At 33.7% G+C, this 24607-nt stretch overlaps 2 protein-coding genes, 1 long non-coding RNA gene and 1 other non-coding gene across 4 annotated transcripts; 2 read left to right on the plus strand and 2 right to left on the minus strand.

Moving 5' to 3' along the window:
- Positions 1–5413: 5413 nt before the first annotated feature.
- LOC111810099 lies at positions 5414–7069 on the minus strand. Its single transcript, XR_002817365.1, has 2 exons — positions 6976–7069; positions 5414–6077 (listed from the first exon to the last, which is right to left on the minus strand). It is a non-coding gene; the product is annotated as an uncharacterized LOC111810099 (long non-coding RNA).
- On the plus strand, positions 6077–10934 carry LOC111810098 (leucine-rich repeat receptor-like serine/threonine-protein kinase BAM3). The gene is made up of 2 exons (XM_023696672.1): positions 6077–9741; positions 10480–10934. The coding sequence occupies exons 1-2, from the start codon at positions 7176–7178 to the stop codon at positions 10902–10904; spliced, it is 2991 nt and encodes a 996-aa protein (XP_023552440.1). The 5' UTR covers positions 6077–7175; the 3' UTR covers positions 10905–10934.
- Positions 10935–12513: 1579 nt separating this feature from the next.
- On the minus strand, positions 12514–12709 carry LOC111810975. Its single transcript, XR_002817490.1, has one exon. It is a non-coding gene; the product is annotated as a U2 spliceosomal RNA (small nuclear RNA).
- Positions 12710–15163: 2454 nt separating this feature from the next.
- Positions 15164–18408, plus strand: LOC111810590 (sodium/pyruvate cotransporter BASS2, chloroplastic-like). The gene is made up of 8 exons (XM_023697319.1): positions 15164–15593; positions 15683–15823; positions 16473–16628; positions 16704–16825; positions 16912–17073; positions 17766–17826; positions 17919–18145; positions 18265–18408. The coding sequence occupies exons 1-7, from the start codon at positions 15189–15191 to the stop codon at positions 18087–18089; spliced, it is 1218 nt and encodes a 405-aa protein (XP_023553087.1). The 5' UTR covers positions 15164–15188; the 3' UTR covers positions 18090–18145; positions 18265–18408.
- Positions 18409–24607: the final 6199 nt, after the last annotated feature.

The following is a 24607-nucleotide window of genomic DNA, read 5'->3' on the forward strand; positions in this document are numbered from 1 at the left end:
ACCTTAAATTCATCCTTATTGTGTTTCAATTTCACCTATGTCATTTCATATGCTCAGATATTGAGCTAAAATATGTTTCTCAAGTCAATACGACTAACTATACTAAAATTAGTCCTAAATCGTGCTAAAAATATTTAATTCTCCAAAATAGTGCTTATACAAACATTTTCTAGTGCCAATTATATCAAATATGGGTCCGCGGGATAGTTAAAAGTGGTAGAACGAATGAAAAAAAAAAACAATACAAGCCGAGAGAGCCAATAGGGAGTTGGCCGAAGCCGTCATGAAGGGGTCAGTAGTTGTGAGCCGATCGAAAGTAGACAAAAGGAGGGCACCTTGATAGTCAAGCATGTGTATCACATGTGGAGGCTTGTTACGACCCAACCTTACCCCAAGTTGAACTGAATTTTGGTTTTCAAACAATTCAAATCGAAAAAAAAAAATATATAACTAAACCCAACTTTTATTGTTTGGGTCGGGTAGTTCAGGTTAGTTGAGTTATCGAGTCATATGAACATCCTTAAACCGAACTATATATGTCGTTGTCTTCTTCCTTTCAATCTCACACCTTCGATATTATGTTCTTTCGTTTATGATTTTTTTCATAATCTTAATTCTTCAAATTAACTTCTCGTATATATTTAGATTTGTTCGATAAACAAGACAAACAAACAGACAAACTTTTTGGTCAACGAATTTATCCTTAAAAACATCCATATTTGTTTTGAAACAGACTTCAAACTTCAACAATTAAAATTAAAATTTTCAAAGTTAAAAAAAAAAAAAAAAAAAAAAAAAAAAAAAAAAAAAAAAAAAAAAAAAAAAAAANGTAAAAAAAAAAAAAAAAAAAAAAAAAAATCAAATATTAAATTGAACCGATAATAGAAAATTACAGCGTTTGAGGTTAAAATTTTTGTAGAAAAATAAATATAAAATGTGACAAATTTAAAAAATAAAAGTGAATTATTTTCTTTAAATTTTTTACGATAATTTTTTAATTTGAGTATTTAATACGTCATTATAATAATAAATAGAAATAGTAAAATGAGGGATTGATTGATGTGGAGTTATTATTAAAATAAATAAAGTACAAAATAAAATCCTAAAAACTTTACTTTAAGCAAAATCATGTGATGAGATAAATAAATAAATAAATAAATAAATAAATAAAAAGCAAAATCTTGTGATATGAAAAAAAGGAAAAGAAATGATACTCTTTAAAAGTTGATGGGGTTGGAATTTGGAATTAGTGCTTCTAAATAAATAAATAAATAAATAAATAAATAAATAAACCAATGAATGAAACTAATGAGGACAAAACTTAAAAAGCCAAAAAGAAATATTTATATATATATATATATATATATATATATAAATAAAAATTAAATTAATAAAAATACCCCTAATATTTATAATTTGTTTAGAAAGTATTTTTAAAATTTCAAAATTTTTAATAATACTTTTGAATTTAAAAAAAAAAATTAATTTTTTTTAAAATTTTAAATTTTTTTTTGTTCCATTAGTACTATGTTTAAGAAAATACCTCTCGAAAATTTAAACATAACATTCATACGGGTAACCACTCAAATACTTCAATTAATTAATCTATTAAATATAAATTTAAAATATTAAACTTTTATTTTTGTTTTTGTGTTTAATAAATTAGTGAATTTAACAAAATTAGAAAGTGAACGCTTCATATTTATAATTTTAAAAATTTTAAATTTTTAAAATTTAGAGACTAAATTTATAATTTAATCTTAACAACCGACTTAAAACGAGGGTTTTGGGTGTTTATATGAAAGATGACAAAATCTCTCCTAATATTGTATTTTTTATGGCACATTAATGAAATCATGATATAAATAGTTGGTTGCATGTGTTACCTACTCACTCACACTATAATATTACCAAATTTAGACATTAAATTATAACATATGATATTAAATTACAGATGATTCTACTATTGTTTTATTATCCAATACAAATTTGCCATATCAAATGGGCTTGATTTCATCAGCATCTAGGGAAGATTAATATAATAAACAATACCACATTAGGGTTGATAGATACGAGGATTATGATTCTGACATATAATCTTAAAATTTTCAATTATTTCTACTCATTTGATTTTTAAGTTTTAGTTTTTATAACGTGTAATCTAGAATGTTAAAAGATATCGATGATTTGAAAAACTCTATCAACTCAATAATACCCGTAAAATTTAGGTTGAGTTCATTATTTATTAAGGGTTATTTGGATTATGAGCTCGAGTTGATAAATTTACAACCCAAATAAAGTTTGAGTCTAAAAAAGGTCTAAATACGACCCAACTTAATTCAAACGTTTTAAATTTGTTTTGAGAAAATGCTCTTTAAAACTTTAAACGTTGTAAATGATCCCACATACATCTTTCGATTTTTACATAGTAACCATCACGTCAAAACTATACAAGGGTATTTCTTGAAACAAATTCCACTGTTCAACATTAAACGTTCCAAAATTGAGGGGTATTTGTGTAATTTAACAACATTTTAATATAAAACATATAAAAACATGAAAAATTGAAAAGGGTTCCCTCTTCTTGTTTGTTTGTTTGTTTTTTTTGTATGGTAGAGGTGATGATGATGTTGTTTCCATGGATGAGTTTAGGGTTTGTTTAGTACAATTTTGGAGACTACTTTAGAGGCCCACCTTAATGAGTATGCCCTTCTCCCTCTCATTGCCCTTTTGCTCTCTTCTTTGTCTCTTCTTTGTCTCGTACTCGATCTATCTCTTAATTTGATAAGAATCTTATTTACCAGTAAAAAGTTTTAACGGTTTTTAAATGTCTTTAATATAAGTATCAACCTTCGTAACTATTATATGCTGCAAGAATCGTTACTTTCGATGACATAATGTGATAAAGCAATCATGATCCCCAGTCTAACGATCCAAGCTTTTGTTGAAGCAAGAACCCTTGAATCAAAGAAATTAACATATCATTATATAATATTCGAATCACCTCAGAGATAAGACTAGAATTAAATTACCTCTTAGAATCAAGAGCAAGATTTGAAACTTTGTTCTAAATTGAGTCTCTCAATGATCGAACTTGATCAAAGCTTGATTAAATGGTTCATATGCAATTTACCACAAGAATGACTTGAATTAGAAATACCTATGACGGTGCTCAAATTTATGAGGGTGATAAAAAAATTGGATTTTACATGCTAATTTATGGGTATTTATAGTCTCTACGAAAAAAACTCTCAACTCTTCAAATGCCCGCTAACAGAAGTTAGTGGCCATGATTGATAACTTACTCCCCACTATGCGTCAAACGTTCACTGAAAAAGAAATTAACTTCTTATGCAACCTAAAGTCACACTATCTTCATAACTTAACTTCTTATGCTGAAATAATCATTTAAAAATATCTTCACAAACAATTTCATGAACTTCGCATGTTTCAAAGAAAGATCTTTAAAGCAATGCAAACGAAATATTAAATAAAATAAGGTAAACATTGAAAATAAACATGCCCTATACTAACAACCTATAGTCAAATAATTTAAATACAACTATCTTATGCATATGTTATGATGTTATTGTCAGCTGTACAGAAGTGTCTTGCCTTTATCCAAAAGATAGAATTAGCACACCGCTTGAGTATTTTAAGAAATGCATAGTAAATGACCCCACTATTGAGGTTAGAGAATGCACACACATGCACTCATGATTAGGGACCTATAGTTAAAATCATCATAAATGTGACCTCTAGTCCGGACAAAATTGATGTGTAGTACTTCCCTACACACAACCCACACGTGCAAGCGTGAGTTCACCAGGTGGTTCGCATCCCCTAGGCCCATCTAGTACTTCCCTACACAAAACCCACATGTGCAAGCGTGAGTTCATTAGGCGGTTCGCACCCCCCTGGACCCATCATAGACGGGCTAGTTGTCTGTAGCCAGACGTCTCGAGATCATCAAACCCTCAAATATCATCAAACTCTCTCTCTCTCTCTCTAGGATAATAAATTAAAAAAAAATCCATAAGATTTGTGTTTATTTGGTTCCTAAACTTTGAAGATTGTCTAATAGATTCCTAAGTTTTCAATTTGGAGGCTAATAAGCCGATAAACTTTCATGTCTATTAAATTCCATAAAACTTTAAAAATTTTAAAAATGAATTGATTTCATGTCTAACATCTAGAATAGTGAGTGATTCTATCAACATCTAGAAAAATGGCTAGAAAGAAGCACAAAAAACGAGAAACACACAAGAAACAAATCAGTATAAAACAAACACCAATAACAACATATTCACAAATTTAAAGGAAAAACCCCCCCCATATAAATGATACACATGTTGCTCAAGACATGAAATAATAAAGGAATGAAAAAGGTAATCAAAGATGCTCTTCACCAAAACTCATATTGTGTAGTCCCAAGGCATTGGCATTGGCATTGGCAATGGCAATGGCAATGGCAATGGCAATGGGCATTGCTATTGGCATTGCTATTACCAAGAAAGGCAAAAGGAGTGACCACAATTTCTTTTGGGAGTGATCATAAATGGTTCTTTAGATCACAGTGACAGAGACCCCTACAAAGACAACGACCCTTCAAAATGGAAGGCCCACAATCGCATCTGCATGAGAGATAAGGACTTGTCATAGGGCACTCTTGCCCAAGTGCCCCTTCTGAATATCACAAACAAGTGGGGTGTGTGTGTGTGCATTCAAATGCCTCCCCCTTCTAACCCTCATACCTAGGTCAATCATTTGTATTTGGATTCCTCATGTCTACTAAACTATTTACCCATTTACCGCTTATCACGTCCTAAGATTCCTCAACGTCCCTATTGACATTGATAACAACACCTGTAACAGCCCAAACCCACCACTAGCAGATATTATCCTTTTTGAACTTTCGCTCAAGGTTTTTAAAACGTGTTCGGTAGGGAGAGGTTTCCATACCCTTATAAAGAATGTTTCATTCCCCTCTCCAACCGATGTGGGATCTCCCACCACCTGACAAGAGATAGATTACCATTTTGGGCTTCTGCTCAAGGTGTTTAAAACGTGTCTGTTAGGGAGAGGTTTCCACACCCTCATAAAGAATGTTTTATTCCTCTCTCCAACTGATGTGGGATCTCACAACACCTGACAAGAGATAGATTACCATTTTGGGCTTCCGCTCAAGGTATTTAAAACGTGTCGTTAGGGAGAGGTTTCCACACCCTTATAAAGAATGTTTCGTTCACCTCTCCAACCGACGTGGGATCTCACAACACCTGACAAGAGATAGATTACCAGACCTTACAAACGATAATCAATATAAATTAAGAAATGACGTCGTAAGAGTTTGAATACGAGAGACTATACTTTAGTACCACATTTAATCACTCCTAACTTTAAAAAAAGAACAAAAACAAATGTGACTCAACTTTATTGATCAATGAAATTTGATAAACTAAGGGGGGGAAACACCTCTGCATTAAAAGGGGGGAAAAGGTACAACAACATGGATCCCAAAATGCAATTTATAATTGTAGATCACAGAAAAGAAGAAAAACAAAAACAAAAACAATGTTTTCTATTCAAGAAGAAGAGAAGGGAAGGAGGGGAAGAGGTGCAGTAGATTTTTCTATGGCTCTTCTTTTTTTAAGAGGAAGATCAAAAGCAGATTTCATCTGCTGCTCTGCTTTTGCTTTACAGCTCTCCCTTTAAGACTATTCCATCTTCTAATAAAGCTTTCAAATCCTACATTCTTTTACATGGATAACTGGTCCACCAATGTAGGGCAACTAGGAAGAAGGAATAAAGTTGAAGAAATCATTTGGAATTAGAATTATAAACTAATAAGAGTAAATTCCCTCCATTTAAAAATTTTAAAAAATAAAAAAATAAAAAAAAGACCTCTCACTGACCTACTGGCTCCTTCTTCTTCATCTGCAGCAGCCTGCATCTCTCCCATCATTGTAGATTGATCATTCAACACCATTGTAATGATATATTAATAATCATCATCTTCTTTTCCACCCACATGGAACCAACTCTTTAGTAGATATTTCTTCTTCAAAAGTGGATAGCTTTTATCATATGATCAATAAAAACCCAAAAAAAAAAAAAAGGATCATCACCATGGTTTTGTATTATCTTCCTTGAGGAACTCTTTTTCTTGGCTTCTAGAATTTATAGAGAGATTTAAGATTAGGAAGGAAACGTCATTTGGCATAATTGGATTCTTGGGTTAAAAAAGTTTTGTGTTTCTCTCACTCTCGAGATTCGCCCCTTTCGAAGAGAAATTATTAGACGAAACCAACACAATGATGGTTATGTCGAGTTAAGATTATGTCGTCCTGGGGAGGCAAGGACTTCATGTGGGAGTGACATTATAGGTGAGCTTGAGTTAGAGGCCTATAATGTACAGAGGGCAGTACAGCCCTGAGTTTCCTGGTTAGTATTCAGGGAAAAAAAAGAAGAGACAAAACTAAACATACAAGAGTCATTTACCAAAAGCTTGAGGACAGAACTGTTCTTATTGATGGAAAGTGCAAATCCTTCACTTCAGCTCTCTCTTTTTCATTCATTCAAAGCAATAAAGAGCATCCTTTAATTAAAGCTGAAGGGTATTCTTGTCATATGAATAAAGAAAGGAAACAAAGCATTAACTTTGCTCTCTCTCTTTTTTTTTTGTTTTTTTTCATTTCTTTTTCCCTCCCCACCCCGCATTTGATCTTTCTATTATCCAACGGCCATCTTTTAACTTGCAATTTGCTAGCTACTTGTCTATCTACAGAGCCATCTTCTCTCTTTCCTTTCATTCAACCTCTTTTCTTCCTAGCTTTGCTAAAAGAAACTTGCATAGAGGAATCCAGAAAGCAAAGAAACCATTTTTGTAGCAGAATTTCAACATTGCATCTTCACGAAAAGGAAAGAAAAGCAAACAAAAGAGGAGAAAAAAAGGAGGGTCTTAGTTTTTCTTACTTGTATTTGAACACTCGTTTACTATGAACATGCTTGATTCCTTGAGCCCAAGTACACTTGAAGAAGTTCAACGTGTTATTCCACTGTCTTCTCCTCCTCACTTTGCTGAAGAAAATATTACAGCAAAGCTGCTTAAGACCCTTGATTTTTCCTTCCTGTACTTCCAAACTCAATTCCCTTGAAACAATTTCGGGAAAAACATGTTTTTCCTTGTTTTTACATTCTTGTCTCTTCTAGGCTCCTCTTCTTCCCACAGTTTGGTCAGTGATTTCCATGTTTTGCTTGCTCTCAAACAAGGGTTTCAATTCTCTGACTCTGCTATACTAAGCACTTGGAATGCCTCAAACTTCAGCTCAGTTTGTTCGTGGGTCGGGATTCAGTGCGCTGATGGACGAGTTGTGTCGGTTGACTTGAGAGATTTGAACCTTGGTGGCTCTGTTTCACCGTTGATTTCGAGTCTTGACCAACTTTCTGAGTTGTCTTTAGCAGGAAATAACTTCTCTGGTGGCATTGAAGTAACGAATTTGAGTTACCTTCGATTCCTCAACATCTCAACCAATCAGTTCACTGGGACTCTGGACTGGAACTTCTCGAGCCTGCCGAACTTGGAGGTGTTCGATGCCTATGACAACAACTTCACTGCTCAGCTCCCCACTAAGATTTTGAACTTACGGAACCTCAAATACTTGGACCTTGGAGGTAACTATTTCCATGGAAAAATCCCTGAGAGCTATGGCAGTTTAGAAGAGTTGCAATATCTTTCTCTTGAAGGAAATAATTTGGTTGGGAAAATCCCAGAAGAGCTGGGAAATCTCACGAATTTGAGAGAAATTTACTTGGGTCATTTCAATGCTTTCGAAGGTGGGATTCCACCTGAGCTTGGGAAGTTGGTCAATTTGGTTATCATGCAGATTACAGACTGCAGTTTGGATGGTCAAATTCCTCATGAACTGGGGAATTTGAAGGCCTTGAACACACTATATTTGTATACAAATCAACTCTCGGGTTCGATTCCGAAGCAGTTAGGCAATTTGACAAACTTGGTCTATCTCGATCTCTCCAACAATGCACTCACCGGAGAAATCCCATCTGAGTTTGTTAATCTCAAACAGCTCAAGCTTTACAACCTCTTCATCAACAAACTGCACGGATCTATTCCAGACTACATAGCAGATTTACCAAACTTAGAGACATTGGCACTGTGGATGAACAACTTTACCGGCACAATCCCGAAGATTCTTGGCCAAAATGGGAGGCTTCGGCTCCTCGATTTGTCTTCAAACAAGCTCACAGGTATAATACCGCAAGATTTGTGTTCATCAAATCAGCTGACAATACTGATTCTGATGAACAACTTCCTGTTTGGACCAATCCCTGATGGTTTAGGGACATGTACCAGTCTTACAAAAGTGAGGTTGGGGCAGAACTATCTGAATGGAAGCATTCCCAATGGCTTCATTTACTTGCCTCAACTAAATTTAGCAGAGTTTCAGGACAACTACCTTTCAGGTACACTTTCAGAAAATTGGGAGAGTTCATCAAAACCCATCAAATTAGGGCAACTTAATCTCTCTAACAATCTTCTCTCAGGATCTTTACCATCTTCACTTTCTAATTTCTCTTCTCTGCAAATTCTCCTCCTCAATGGCAACCAGTTTTCTGGTACAATCCCTCCTTCCATTGGAGAGCTCAATCAACTTCTAAAGCTTGATCTTAGCAGAAACACACTTTCTGGTCAAATTCCTCCTGAAATAGGGAATTGTATCCATCTTACTTACCTTGATTTGAGCAAGAACAACCTCTCTGGCCCAATTCCACCTGAAATTTCGAATATACATATTCTCAATTACCTCAACTTGTCGAGAAATCATCTAAATCAATCCCTACCGAAATCAATAGGGGCAATGAAGAGCCTTACGATTGCTGATTTCTCCTTCAATGATTTCTCCGGAAAGTTACCGGAATCAGGACAACTTGCCTTCTTCAATGCTTCGTCCTTCGCCGGAAATCCTCAACTCTGCGGCTCTCTCCTGAATAATCCCTGCAACTTCGCAACAACAGCGACAAAACCGGGAAAAACTCCGGCGTACTTCAAGCTAATCTTCGCTCTCGGCCTACTGATTTGCTCTCTAGTGTTCGCCATAGCGGCTGTAGTCAAAGCGAAATCATTCAAAAGAAACGGATCGAGTTCATGGAAAATGACCTCATTCCAAAAGCTCGATTTCACCGTCTACGACGTATTGGAGTGCGTGAAAGACGGCAACGTGATCGGAAGAGGCGGTGCCGGCATCGTCTACCACGGGAAAATGCCGAACGGAGTCGAGATCGCAGTGAAGAAACTCCTAGGATTCGGCCCTAACAGTCACGACCATGGATTCCGAGCCGAAATCCAAACCCTAGGTAACATTCGACACCGAAACATCGTCAGATTACTCGCATTCTGCTCCAATAAAGAGACAAATCTCCTCGTATACGAATACATGAGGAACGGAAGCTTAGGTGAAGCACTCCATGGCAAAAAGGCCTCGTTTCTCGGATGGAATTTGAGGTGCAAAATCGCCATTGAGGCTGCCAAAGGTCTCTGCTACCTCCACCACGATTGCTCTCCACTAATCGTCCACCGAGACGTGAAATCGAACAACATTCTCTTGAATTCCAACTTCGAAGCTCACGTCGCCGATTTCGGTCTGGCGAAGTTCATGTTCGAGGGCGGCGCGTCGGAATGCATGTCGGTGATCGCCGGCTCTTACGGCTACATTGCTCCTGGTACGTTTTTCTTCTTTCTCTTTTTCTCTTTTATTTTTTTATTTTTTTATTTTTTCTATTGCTTTTTTCGATTTTCATATTTATTTTATTTTTCTTTTTCTTTTTCAATTTGGGTCGTTACAGTATTAGTTAAGTTAGTTAATTACTAAAATCCGTATGGTGGGCCATGGTAATTGAATTAGTAGTCAACGCAGCCGTCCGATCGTCACAGCCATGAAAATCCAAGGGCGGTGATTGACAGTGACCATTGGAACTTTGGTTTCACCAGTTGGTCAAATTATATTTTAAAGAAAAAACACTCAAATTTTTTTATTTATCTAAATTATCTAACTTTCCACTTTATTTCCAAAAAAAAGTTGTAGTAATATTTTTAACTTAAAAAATTAAAAAATATATATTTTTATTGCATGACTTAAAATATTTTATTTTAAAATTACTCTTAAAATTTTAATACCGTTGTAGGTTCAATATTCTATGTTTTAAATTCTTCAATTTTTTTGTTAATAAATTTTATTTTTTAAAATTAATGATTTAAGTATGTTACTATTGATATATGATGGGCAATATCAGCATAGCTCAATTAATTTAAAAACCTATGATTTTATCTGATGAGTGTCCTAAGTTTGAATTATAGTCTATTTTTTTATTATATTTATAAATATTTTTCGATTCCAATTTTTGTAAATGACGATGATATATATACTGATACACTTTTTTTTTCTTATTGTATTATTGTAGAATATGCGTACACATTGAGAGTCGACGAGAAAAGTGATGTATATAGTTTTGGAGTTGTGCTATTAGAACTTTTGACGGGTCGTCGTCCAGTTGGAGATTTCGAGGACGGAGTGGTTGACATAGCACAATGGTGCAAAAGAGCTCTAACAAATGGCGAGAATGAAAACGACATTATTTGCATAGTTGACAAAAGGATCGGGATGGTGCCTAAAGAGGAAGCAAAACACTTATTCTTCATAGCAATGTTATGTGTGCAAGAGAACAGTGTGGAAAGACCAACAATGAGAGAAGTGGTTCAAATGTTGGCCGAGTTTTCTCATCAGTTTCCCCAATCTCCCTCTTCTTCTTCTCCCTATCAAAATTTGAAGAACGGCGAAAAGGAGAGAGAAGATCCCTCGAAATCTAAACTCGATCTTTTAGTTTAAGCCCGAAAAAAATGATTTTTTTTTTTTTTTTTTTTTTTTTTTTTTTTTTTTTTTTTTTTTTTTTTTTTTTTTTTTTTTTNTTTGATATGCTTTATCTTTTAAAGCTTTATAATATTGTGTGTTAAATGGGTTGTTTTTTTTATATATGTAAAGGTTTATTTTCTTAAGATATTTAAGTAATTTAGGGAATTTGAGGGGGGGAAAGTTGAAAGAAAATGGGGGGAGGGGGTGGAACAAATAAAATTAAACTAAAATTGTGTACTTCTTAGCAAAATGCAAGCATAAATTTGGTCTTACACACCCGTCCTTGACTTCGTATCATAATTTGATTCTAGCCATAAATACATATAATATTATTAAAATCGCTCTCGTGATTCTCGACTATGAACATGCTATATTATTACTTTTCTCGTAACATAGGTATGCAATTGTGAATTATATGATATTCAATATATGAGTTTAATATCTATTATTTTGAATATTTGTTTTAATTAGATTTCTATTGTTGTTATTGGTTTCATTTTAAATTAATTGATTTAACCCTCGAAATATATGGATTCTCTTAAAACTATATTCTATATTGAGTTAACAAACTCCCCTAGATTATTTTAATTTTAAAATATACACATTATACACTATTTATTTATTTTATTCATAATTATTTTATTGATTATATATTTTCTAACCAACCTTATAAATAATTTTTAACTATTTAAAATGTTATTTTTTTAGATTAAATTTTAAATTTTAATTAAATGTTTAAAAATAAATAAATAAATAAATTTTTACCGATTAACATTTTACTTTTATTAAAAATAAAAATTTGAATAAATAAAAAAATTAACTAAATTCAAAAAAAATTATATTCTATTTAAGGTATATGGTACATTAATTATTTTAATATTTAATGTATTAAATATATTAATTTTTTTTTTCTCTTTTTAGTTTTTTATATTTAATGTATTAAATATAATAAATACATTTTTGTCTCTTTTTATTTTAATAAATCTAATAAATGAAATTATTAATTTGAATATCTATTTTTTTTTAAAATAGATTCACTTTTAATGAACCTAATTAGAGGTCCAATTATCTCAAAATTAAATTTAAAAATTAATAAAATTAATTAATTACACTCTTTAATTAACTTAAATTAAATTAATTAATTATACTCTTTAATTAACTTTAATTATTTATATATACACTTTAATTAACTTTAATTATTTATATAATTAACTTTAGTTAAATTATTTATTAATTACACTTTTCATTTAACTTTAATTATTCATAGGTCTTAACTTTAATCAATTTTCATAATAATTAACTTTAATTAATTAACTAATTACACTCTTTAAATTTTATATATTTTTGTAATATATTCATAATAGGGGTAATTTGGACCTACTTGTATATTTTCGTAATATATAAGCAATCATATATTAAATTTATTATTCAAGTCCAGAAATTGACTCCATTAATTAGTAATGTAATTAAAGTTTCAGTCTACATTACTCTTAGAAAACAGAATTAAAAAATATCAAGTTTTGTAATATTATAAAACAAATAATTACTGAATAAATAAAATCAATAAAATTTAAAACTGCAATTGAAGGGGTGCGCCAGCCCAGGCAGTAGTGCAAGACTTGGGCGACGCTCGAGAGCCCCAGCAGCAAGCTGCTGTAAACGGGCTCTCCACCGTTAAAAATTAATTTAATATCATGTGGGCCGATGGCCCACGTATCAGATATTAAACTGATAAGAACAGATACTACACTTGATCTTAGCCAAAAGGCCGAGAAAGGTATGAATTGTTATGAATTCCACCGCTGCTTTTATAGACACTTCCGATTACTGTGGTATGGGCACAACCGATGTGGGATGAGCTGGTTGGTTTTATCTTTATTACTTCCTCAATTGTCACCTTCTAAGTCTTCCTTCGGCCAAGTTAGTATTGTTTTGGATAATTATGCGTATTAATATGATTCTTAATCTAGATTATCCATTATTTTTTATTTATTTATTATTATTATTTTTTTTTTTGTTGAATTGGGTTGAATTTTTTAATACGAAAAATTTGGGTCGATTAGCAATTTTATGTTTTTTATTGAGTTAATTTAACCAACCCGACCAACTTGAAAATAGGCTTACGTCCCAAACTACCTCAACTCTAACTAACGTCATATTTGTAAATGTTTGATAGTTATGTTTTTGAGATTTTAGTTAGTAATATAACGTGTAATATGTATAAACATATATATATTTTTTAATAATTTTAAAAAATAACTTGACTACTCAACCTAACCAAAAAACAAAGAGTTGAGTTGGGTTGGGTTGAGTCGGATTGTGAACTCTATTCAGATTGCTCGAGTCACACATCTCTTGGATTGGTTCAAAAGATTTCTTCAACTCAATCACTGTACTTAATGACATATTAAATATCGGAACCTTTCTGTTGTTAAAGGTATACTTAGAGAGTTAACATCCTTTTAGTTTGGTTTTAAATTGCTCTCTGACATGATTTTGGTCATTCAAAATCAATTAAATATTGAATTCATACGATTAAACCTGAAACCACATGGTTTTGAATACGACACCTTCTATGTATACGTAAAATGTTAAATATAGAATGAGTATTTAAAAATACTACCACACTATTATAATAATAAAAAATGTCACTTTACACCACATGTTTTGTGACTTGTGGGATCTAATTTGTGTGATTGTTCCTTGAGCTTTACTGTTCTTTCTCAGTAGAGCCATGTTTACATACAGTTCACGCACACCAAGCAAGCTCGTTAACATACCGTTAGACTTGACTATGGACTAGTAAGTGTTCACACTGACGAAAACCAATAAAAAGGAAAGAAACACGAATAATAATGTGGTGTCCTAATAAATTGGAAAGCTAATCCATGTTCATATAACATACAACGTGCATGAGACCCACATTAAAAATCATGGTTCAATGAGATGATGTACATAAAACTTTCATACATATCATGACATAAATTCATGGTCTTCATTCATGTTTAAACATGACCGTATTAACATAACAAATATAATCAACAAAATACGAAGTGCACACATCACAAAAGTCACTCGAACAACATAACATGACATAAACAACAATATGTAAATATGGTATTCCTGTATCAATCAATTTCATCTAACCTAACTCATACACATTCCAATTTAAAATTTAAAATAAAACGAAGTGGATCATGTGAGAAATGGGTTGGTGAGGTATTTCATATAAATTATGAATTTAATCAAACCATGAAAATAAAATTTAATTAAAATATTTAACCAATTAAAAAACTACAAAATTAATTAATTAATTAATTAAAAACTATGTTACCCAAATCCAATTATTAGAACAAATAAAAGCAAGTGGATCACGTGAGAGGAGGGGGTTGGTAAGGTGTTTGGTACAAAATTTAAACACATTTTTTTATTTAAAAAAAAAAATAATTAGAAAATACGTGTTCGGTGTAAAAGTTTTTGTAAATAAAAATAAAACCAGAAAACGACAATAACGTTCTACACGTTCCCAAACACTCACCCCATCACGGGAGCTCAAATCCCATTTCATCATTTGAAATTTATTATTAAAAATATATATATATAGTCTGTTTTTTATATCGTCCGTAGATATTGTTCGCTTTGACCCATTACGTATTATCGTCGAAACAAATACCTCATTAGTAGATATTGTTTGATTTAACCTTGTCAATAGATATTGTTCGCTTTGACCCGTTACGTTTCATCATCGAACTTGCAATTTTAAAACACGTTTAGTAGGGAGCGATTTTCCCGACCTTTTATGAATTTCCTTACTGTGACTGACGTAGGTCCTCTCAATTAAATTTAAAATATACGATTTTGATTGCCAGAGCAATATATGTATACATATATTAAATTTATTTTGATTTTTTTTATTATTTATCCTCTAAAATTTTAAAATAATTTTTAATTAATTTTAAAAATATATATTCAAATTGAATCGTAAATCTAGGAACCAACCCAATCAATTTACAACTGGAACGATGGTCGTTCCAGCTCCAAAAAAAAAAAAAAAAAAAAAAAAAAAAAANCAAATGCATTTTTAAATTACAAGATTCAATTAATAAATGATTTATGGTTAACTATTGGTAACCTCCAATAATTTTGTACTAATTACGAAGGCAAGGCTGTAAGGGTAGTTGGCAGAAATTGCGAGAGGAATGTGCTTATTTATTTGATTCCTGCTTTCTTGGAGACCAAACCAACACAAAATTCTTCATAATGTCTTCTATTTTTCTGCAATTCACCCCCTTCTTGTCCCAATCTCTCCACACCCACCGCAAGCTCCGCCGTTACAGACCCCCCACCCCTCTTTTCCGGCCGTCAAAGCCCCCCGGACACCTCGCCGTCCGAGCACTTCAACGGAAAACAGAGCTTCCATCTCTTCCAACGCCGCCGCAGAAACCAACCCCTGTGGCCAAATTCGTGTCCACGGCGGCAGGGCTGTTCCCTCTGTATATCACGGCTGGTGGCGTTGTTGCGTGCCTGAAACCGTCGACGTTCTCGTGGTTCGTGCGGAGAGGGCCTGGTTCTTATAGCTTGGCTCTTGGGTTGGTTATGTTGGCCATGGGACTCACTCTGGAGCTCAAGGATTTGTTCACTCTGTTCATGGAGAGGCCGCTTTCTGTGAGTTTTTGTAACATTTTTTGAATTTTGGAATATTTGGTGAATTAATGAATGATTTTGAGCTTGTGGGTTGGTTGATTTTTGGTCAGATATTATATGTATGTATAGCTCAATTCACAATTATGCCGGTGGTCGGAGCTCTCATCGGAAAATATCTTGGCCTTCCGCCGCCGCTTTCCGTCGGGTTGGTCTTGCTCGGATGTTGTCCTGGAGGGATTGCTTCGAGTGTGGTAAGTTTATCATCTAGTGTATACTTTGAGTGTCTCGTACCAATGGAGATGTATTCCCTGGCTTATAAATCTATGATCAATGTGGAATTCCCTCCTACCATCCTCCTCTCGAACCAAGTACACTATAGAGCCTCCCCTAAGGCCTATAACTTCTTTCTCTAGAGCCCTTAAACAAAATACCCAAAAATGCCTCGAACCAATCGAGATCTATTCCGTACTTATAAATTCATGATCATTCTCTTAATTAACCAACGTGGGACTCCCTTCCAATAAAGTACACTATAGAGCCTCCCTTAAGGCTCATGGAGCCCTCGAATAGCCTCCGCTTAATTGAGGTTCGACTCCTTTCTCTAGAGCCCTTGAAAAAAGTACACTCTTTGTTCGACACTTCAGTCATTTTTTACTTACACTTCCGAAGGTTCCAACTTCTTTGTTGGACATTCCAGGATTCTATTGACATGTATAAGTTAAGGGCATGACTCTGATACCATGATAATGATATTATATTATCCACTTTGAGCATAAACTCTCGTAACTTTACTTTTTGGTTTCTGCTCTATACCAAATCCATGATATTTCCTTAATTAACCAACGTGGGACTTCTTCCCAACAATCAATTATTTTTTTTGAACAGTAAATAGTGTTTCAGGTGACGTTAATAGCTCGAGGCGACGTTCCTTTATCGATTATAATGACGGTATGCACCACTCTGGGAGCCGTAATTCTCACTCCCTTTCTCACTAAAACGCTCGTTGGAGCTTTCGTTCCGGTCAACGCTTTGAAGCTGTCTCTCAGCACTCTTCAGGTCAAACAAACAAAAGAACTTTGACTAAAATCGATCCGACATAGATTTTGGTTGACTTTTTGTTTGTTGGTTTAGGTGGTGGTAGCTCCCATTTTGTTGGGTTCTTACTTGCAGAAAGCTTATCCAAAGCTTGTGAAACGAATTGTGACATTTTCGCCACTTGTTGCTGTCTTAACTTCGTCACTTCTTGCTTGCAGGTCTTTTTTCTTTGTTGTTGAACCATTTTTTGCTTTCTTAAGCTGTTTTTGAGGTGGATTTACTGATGGTTCTTGTTTTATCTTAGTGTTTTTTCAGAGAATTTCGTTCGATTTAAATCATCACTTGTTAGTTCGACGTTGGGTTCCGACGGATCTTCATGGATTGGTGTTAAAACGATATTGTCCGGAGAGTTGGGAGCTGTAATACTTTCGGTGTTTTTGTTGCACCTCGTTGGTTTCTTTGTCGGGTAAGTCGTCGTTGTATCTCTTTCATTGCTTCTTGACGTGAATTTGGTCAAATGGGTATCGAACTTCAATCCTCGTAGATTTTTTATAACAAACCAAGTCCACTGTTATCAGATATTGTCCGCTTTGACCCGTTACGTATCATCATTAGCCTCATGGTTTTAAAACGCGTTTGTTAGGGAGAGGTTTACACACCCTTATAAGAATGTTTAGTTTCTCTCACCAACCAATGTGAGATCTCACAATCCACCATCTGAAGTGCCCAACGTCCTCGTTGGCAAACTGCTCGATATAGCTCTGATACCATTTATAACAGTCCAAGTCCATTGCTATCAGATATTGTCCATGTCACACAGTTTTAAAGCACGTCTGTTAGATAGAGGTTTTCATATTCTTATAAAAAATGTTTCGTTGCTCTCTCGAACAAATGTGGGATATCACAGTCCATCCCTGAGGGGCCCACGTCTTCATTGACACACCGCCCGATATCTAACTCTAATACCATTTATAACAGCCCAAAACTACCGTTGGCCGATTTTGTCCACTTTACCCATTACTGTCAATTTCACGATTTTAAATGCGTTTATTATTGAGAGTTTTACACACCCATATAAGGAATATTTCGTTTTTCACTCTAAACAACATGAGATCTCACATTTTTTCTTAACCATGTTGATATCATTTTACTTTGCAGCTACACAATAGCCGCAATCGGTGGATTTCAAGAACGAGAACGGAGAGCAATATCCCTTGAGGTATGAATCAAAACATAAACAATCACATCTTTAAATCCAAAGCATGATATGATATGATATGATATGAACGAGAGATCGAGTTTTGGATTCAGGTCGGGATGCAAAATTCATCATTGGGAGTAGTATTGGCAACAGCCCATTTCAGTTCAGCAATGGTGGCATTGCCTCCAGCAATGTCAGCGGTGATAATGAACATGATGGGTAGCAGCCTCGGGTCTTTATGGAGAAATATTCCGCCCACTGTTGCAGAGGCTGCCCAGTGAAACCCCCACACACTGTTTGCTTCACAATATGGAGGGGCCTTTCTGGGGCATTGGTTATCAGAATTTGACGGCTGAGNCTATCTGCCAAAATTTCCAATCTTTATTTGCCACAAGTGCTAGAGGAACTTGTATGATAGTGATCTTTGCCACTGGACTAAACGTTTCCTCATAGTGNATCAGAATTTGACGGCTGAGATTCATTCGTCGGAGTTCTGTACTGACATCTGATGGCTATCAAATCAAGACTGTCGCCATGGACTGTCGTCACCTTGCACACTGACTCCACTTTGTCATCTTGCATCTCTGTCTCTCTTACAATATATGTTATTTTAATTTTTTTTTTTTNCATGAATCTATAGTCTGAGTTTTTTTATCTCACGATTGATCCATCTGGGGTACACTCTATTTTGTAAATCCACTTGCAAAAGATGGATTTGATATATTCTGGTCTTGGTACTAGTCCCAAGTTTGATTTTGCTCCAGGGCTATAATTTCTTCCTCCCTCGCTCTCTGGCAAGCCAAGTTTTGTGATGCTTCACATGTCTCTGGCTCATTAACTCCGTCTTCTACAATAGCTGTATTGGCATACTCTGGATTTAACTTTAGGATTATCTCTGAATGTCTAAGTTGTTGAGGTGTCATTTCCTNGATTAAATTAATAAAAAAATATTATTAGATTTTATATTTTGTCTCCATATATTTATTTACTTCAAAAATACATTTAAAATTTAAAAAAAAAATCATTAATACTTCCAAGTTTAAAAAAAAAATTAAAAGTATCTTTGCTGTTAATATTATATTTTAAAAAAAATACCTAACAAATTTTAGAGGGAGTATTTCAGACTCTAAACCTACTTTCGATTCATCCCGCATTGCCTGCTTACTAAAAATGGCCCACTTGGAGGTCTCGATTCCGTGGCATGGCTCAACAAAGGATTCATGTCGTCCAAACTATTTAAAGTTTGAGAATAGGTCGAGGGCGTTGTGTTGAACACAACTCTCTGTTAGAAACACTAATTGAGAAGAGATTTACAAAACACTTTGTAGAAATTACTCATTTGAATTGATCTGGACCTAACAAATCTAAATCTTTTTTCTGAAATATCTAGAACTCTCCTCTCAAATATCTAGATATCTTTTCTAAAATCTCTATGAAAATAAATATACAATGGGCTCATACAATTATTGGGCTTGACNTGTTTGGTTGAGTCACTTTTTGCTCATCAACATCAGTGTCACTCAAATCTCCAAGCACATTCGCATTTAAGCAAGTGTGTACAGTTTGCTCCCCCGTCTTTTGTGGAGGAATTTCTTCAGTGTTGTCCAAGCCTGGTAATACTTCCTTCTCTGAGGGCCACCCCTCTTCCATNTGTTGGGCTAGTGACGATATTTCAACACTCCCCAGCACTAATCCTCATTCGCTGCACCACAGCGAAAGCTCTCATGTGTGCAAATATTCAGCTCTTTTGTAGACAAGTCTACCACTTGGTCATCCGTATTCTTCTTTCAAGACTTTGTCTCTAATAAAATGGCACTGCACCTCCACATGCTTTGTTCTGCCATGAAACATTGAATTTTCTACTAAACAANCATACTTTTTCATGGACCAACAATCTATAGACATGTGGCCATTTTTCTCCAATTATAGCNGCACTGCACCTCCACATGCTTTGTTCTGCCATGAAACATTGAATTTTCTACTAAACAAATCACAGATTGGTTGTTGCATTGAAGTAGTATCGAATAGTCAATTTTCTGGTGCCAATCTTCTATCAGAAGTTTCAGCCATGTACATTCTTGAGCTGCTCCCGCCACTGCTCTGTACTCTCTGCTTCTCTAGTTGACAATGATACAGTTGGTTGTCTTTTGTTATACCAAGAAATTGTTCTCGAACAGAGCTTGATCACATACCCAGTGATTGATCTTCGAGTACCATGATCTTNGTTTCTTGGCTGGCAAACAAATTTTCGAACTCTACAAGTGATGGTTGTGTGAGCCATCATTGTACAACAATAATAAAGCTTCTATATTTCGGTTGCAATCCATGGATTATAATCCTCTTCATTCAAGATTCTCCAATGGCGGACTTCGGGTCTAGTTCAGTAATCTCCCGACAGANTTCGCTTCTTTTATACGAAGGATTGTAATTGATTGTACCTTTGACATATCTCAAGGTTCGTTGAGCCGCANCCATAAGTTGTAGCTTTGTATCGTTCTTCTTTAAGAACAACATCACGAACGTGTCACATGCTTCTTTCGGTGTCTTGTCATCCCAAATATGTTATAACATCTCTTCTCTGATTTTGGTCTTCAAGGCAAACATTGCTTTGCCTGCTTTGATTATCCATTTGCGCGAGGCGCCATTAGAATCCTCCTCTGGCGGCGTAGTTTCACACCCGCCAACGATCTCCCAAAGATCCTGTCCATGTAAATAGGACATCATGCATGTTGCCCACATGTTGTAGTAGTTGTTGTTGATTTTCTTGATTTCTCCAACGATTTGAAAATCACCCCATCGTGTTAGTCATACCTAAGTAATACCAAACAAGCTCTTTCGACACAAGATAGGAATTGGAAGTGAGATGAAAAGTATGATCCATGAATATTGATATGTATATTCCATAAAAAAAAAGTATATTTAATTCCTAATTAATTTTTCTGATTCACCAGCTCTTATCTCTTTTCAAAAGGATCGGTTAATAAAAAATTTGAATATCCAAAACTGAAATCGGATTTTCTTTTTCTAGTCTTAATTATTCTTAATTTTTTGCCATATACTTAAAATATTTCAAGTCAGGAAGTTAGAATTGTTCAAATAAGATGATATTGCAGAGTCACAGACTACTCACGACACAAAAGAAACTCACTCACTACTAATCTCAAGAAATCGTTTCTGATGTGGAAGATCCTAAGGGATCAGATAACCTACACTAACCTCGCTTTGATACCAAATTGTTGAACACAACTATCTGGAAAACTCGCTTTGATACCAAATTGTTGAACACAACTCTCTGGGAAACACTCGCACTCTTTGTTAACACCAACCGAGAAGAGATTTACAAAACACTCTATAGAAACTGTATTTAAAACCTAGTTAGGGTGGAGGGGTATACTAGAGCCTACTCAATAGACCTAACAAATCTAAATCTTTTTTTCTAAAATATGTAGATCTCTCTCCTAAAATATACCGTATCTTTCCTAAAATTTATACTAAAATAAATATACAATGGGCTCGTACAATTATTGGGCTTCACTCTACTGGGCTAGTGATGATATTTCAACACGTTGCACCCCCGATACCTCTAATCATTGGCTTTATTACATGATAGAACTCGCACGCGGGCTCCAGCTATCCTATAAAAAAAATTCAAATTTTTTTAACTGAGATGTAAATAGTCTATTAACACCTTATTATTGTTTTTTAAACATGGTACTAAGGAAAAACAATTATTTTTTTAGTCTTCAAAAAATATTTAAGTAAAAAGCTTAATCCTTCAAAAAAAAAAAAAAAATTAATCATAATTAATTCAATAATTATTATAATTTTCATGATACAATATTTAAAAAAATTTATAGAAAAAAAGGTTAAATAAGAAGAGAAGAGAGATAAAATAATACTTTGGTCAAATTATATAGCCCTCAATTATTGACTTTTATAGGAATCATGACATTGTCAACACACATCCAATATTAAGATGTCATAAGTTGAATGTGTTTTGAACATCTTGAGTAGGGTTAAGGAGCAATTCGTAGGATTGAGTGAGGTGTGATCCTTTCAACTCGTAGCTTCAAAACATTGCATGCACGAGACTTCTAGCTAGCTTGATTGCACGACATCAATATCCACCAAGTTCAAAATTCTCACTATGAAGGTATATGACAAGTCAACCGATCTGATTGAACATGCAAAGTGTTAGGATCACACAACAACGCACACACTCGATCTAGATGAACACAAAGAACATGATAGAGAAAATGCAAGGAGCACTCTTGCTAAAAGATTTTTATTGATGACTTCAAGTATGTGTACAGTAACAAAGAATACAGTACGTTTTCAAAGCTTTGTATATATATGATTTAGCTTACTATATATATTTTTACGTGATATAACCATCTACTATATATAGCAGATATAGCTTTTTACTATACATAGCTATTTACTATTTATGACAATTTACTTTATATGTCATTTACCAAATATAAATTTTTACTATATATAACTATTTACTATTTATGACAATTTACGTTTACCAAATATAGCTTTTAGATTTTACTACCAAATATATATTTAGATATAGCTTTTTACTATACATAGCTATTTACTATTTATGACATATTTACCAAATATAGCTTTACTTAACACCGCTATAAATAAGCAGCAGACTCCATAACCTAACACAAAAATCTTACGGGTCATGGATGAAACTCCATGCAGTCCGTAGATGTTGAGCATCTCCCTAACCTTCATGAGCTTGCCCAAACCTAGTTCAAGGACCATTGCCTCATTCCAAGAGTTAATTCGTGCCTATATAGATCAATTCATGTGCAACCACGACGACCAATCCAACGATTCAACTCAATTCATGTGCAACCACGACGACCAACCCAACGATTCATCTCGTAGTCTATTTGTCAAGCTTTAATCTTTTAGTCGAGGATAGATATATTGAACACAATTCTTTATTATCAATTAAGAAGAAATTACACGATACTCACAAATTACTAAACTTTGCTTTGTTTGGTATGAAAAACGGGTGGAATGGAAGATATTTTTAGCGAGGACAGACAATATATACCACACATTTTATCATTTTTTCTTAAAGTATCTCAATATCTTTCTAGATATATTTATTTCTAAAAATTTAAATATTTATTCATAAAATATCTCGTTATCTTTCTAAAACATTCTATAAAATTTATAGACAATTTGTTCATACATGGAATTGGTTATCGGCCTAGTGATAATCAACGCTCTCATCAGCCCGGGTCTTCATTCACGATACCATGCCATGTTGAGTTGATAGCAAAAGTTCTCATATTGACTGATATTTTATCTTTTTGGATGAAAGTCCCACATCGGCTAATTAGGAAATGATCATGAGTTTACAATAATAAAAAATACTATCTTCATTGGAGGCATTTTGGGAAAGTCTAAAGCAGAGTCATGAGAGCTTATGTTCAAGGTGGACAATATTACACCAAGAGAATAAAGTAGATACCTATTTCCTTCTTCCGACATAAAGTATGGTGCAAGTGAAGGTAAACAAGAGCATTAAAGTAGCAATTCGAATAACGACAAAGAACAGAAGGACTAGTTTAAATAAACTAGCTTAAATTGACTAATTCCATAAATTAGCTTAAATATGACAAAACAGTGCAACATTAGATGCATATAACCTTAACTCATACGTTAAAAAACTAGCTTAAATATGACAAAACAATGCAAGGAATGAAATGTACTTATTAATCATTCATGGACTAGTTCCATAAATTCAACTACTCATGTGTTAAAAACTAGCAATGAATGAAATGTGTAAACAATGCAATGAATTGAAAACTAGCTTAAATATGACAAATAAATATTTAAGTTATAATTAAACCGTGCAATGAATGAAATGTACTTATTAATCATTCTTGGACTAGTTTCATAAATTCAACTGAGTTCATTTATATAACCTTAACTCCTGCGTTAAAACTAGCTTAAATATAACTCATTTATATAACCTTAACTCTTGCGTTAAAACTAGCTTAAATATAACAAATAAATATTTAAATTATAATGAAACAGGGCAATGAAATAAATATACTTATTAAAGTGCATTTGTTGTAGTTTTTTGGCTCTCATCCTTGTAATTGGACCTTGTGGTATGAAAATTTCTTAGTCGTAGTTCATATCAATTCTCCTTCATATAATCTTTTAAAAAATCAAGTCTTTAATGAAAATTACTTGAATTGGTGAATATGACTTTAACTGCGGTTCAATTAAGGGGGGTTTTGGCAGAGTCGGCGGCAAGGACATGGAATATGACCCTCACCATCTGGCCCATAACTAACGGGAAAAAATCTCTCCCATTTTTCATTTAAAGAGGTATTCCCCACTCCATTTGGGCCGGATTTTAAATTAACATCTCTATTACACGTATTGACTATTTTTAATGATATTTTTCTTAGTACAACAAATGAAGTATGAGAATTTGAATGGACAGCCTCGCGTTAATTGTTCATAATATTTAACATTTTATTAAAAAAAAAAAAGCACATGAGCTTTAAAAATATAAGTAACATGATTATTAATGTTATGAAATTGTATGAAAATTATTGTCTAATTATAAATTAATATAATCAGCACATTTTTCACCATTATATTTTAAATATACTAAAACCCATTATTAAAAAATTTAAAGCAGTGTTAAAAAAATGTTTAAATCCGTCAATTTATATTCCACGTATTTTGACACGTAAGCCAAAGGATAAAAATAAATGAATAATAAATAAATAAATCTCTCTGTTCTTATTGG

The sequence above is a fragment of the Cucurbita pepo genome, chromosome LG14 (genome assembly GCF_002806865.2).
Source record: "Cucurbita pepo subsp. pepo cultivar mu-cu-16 chromosome LG14, ASM280686v2, whole genome shotgun sequence".
In the NCBI taxonomy this organism is placed as follows: Eukaryota; Viridiplantae; Streptophyta; class Magnoliopsida; order Cucurbitales; family Cucurbitaceae; genus Cucurbita; species Cucurbita pepo.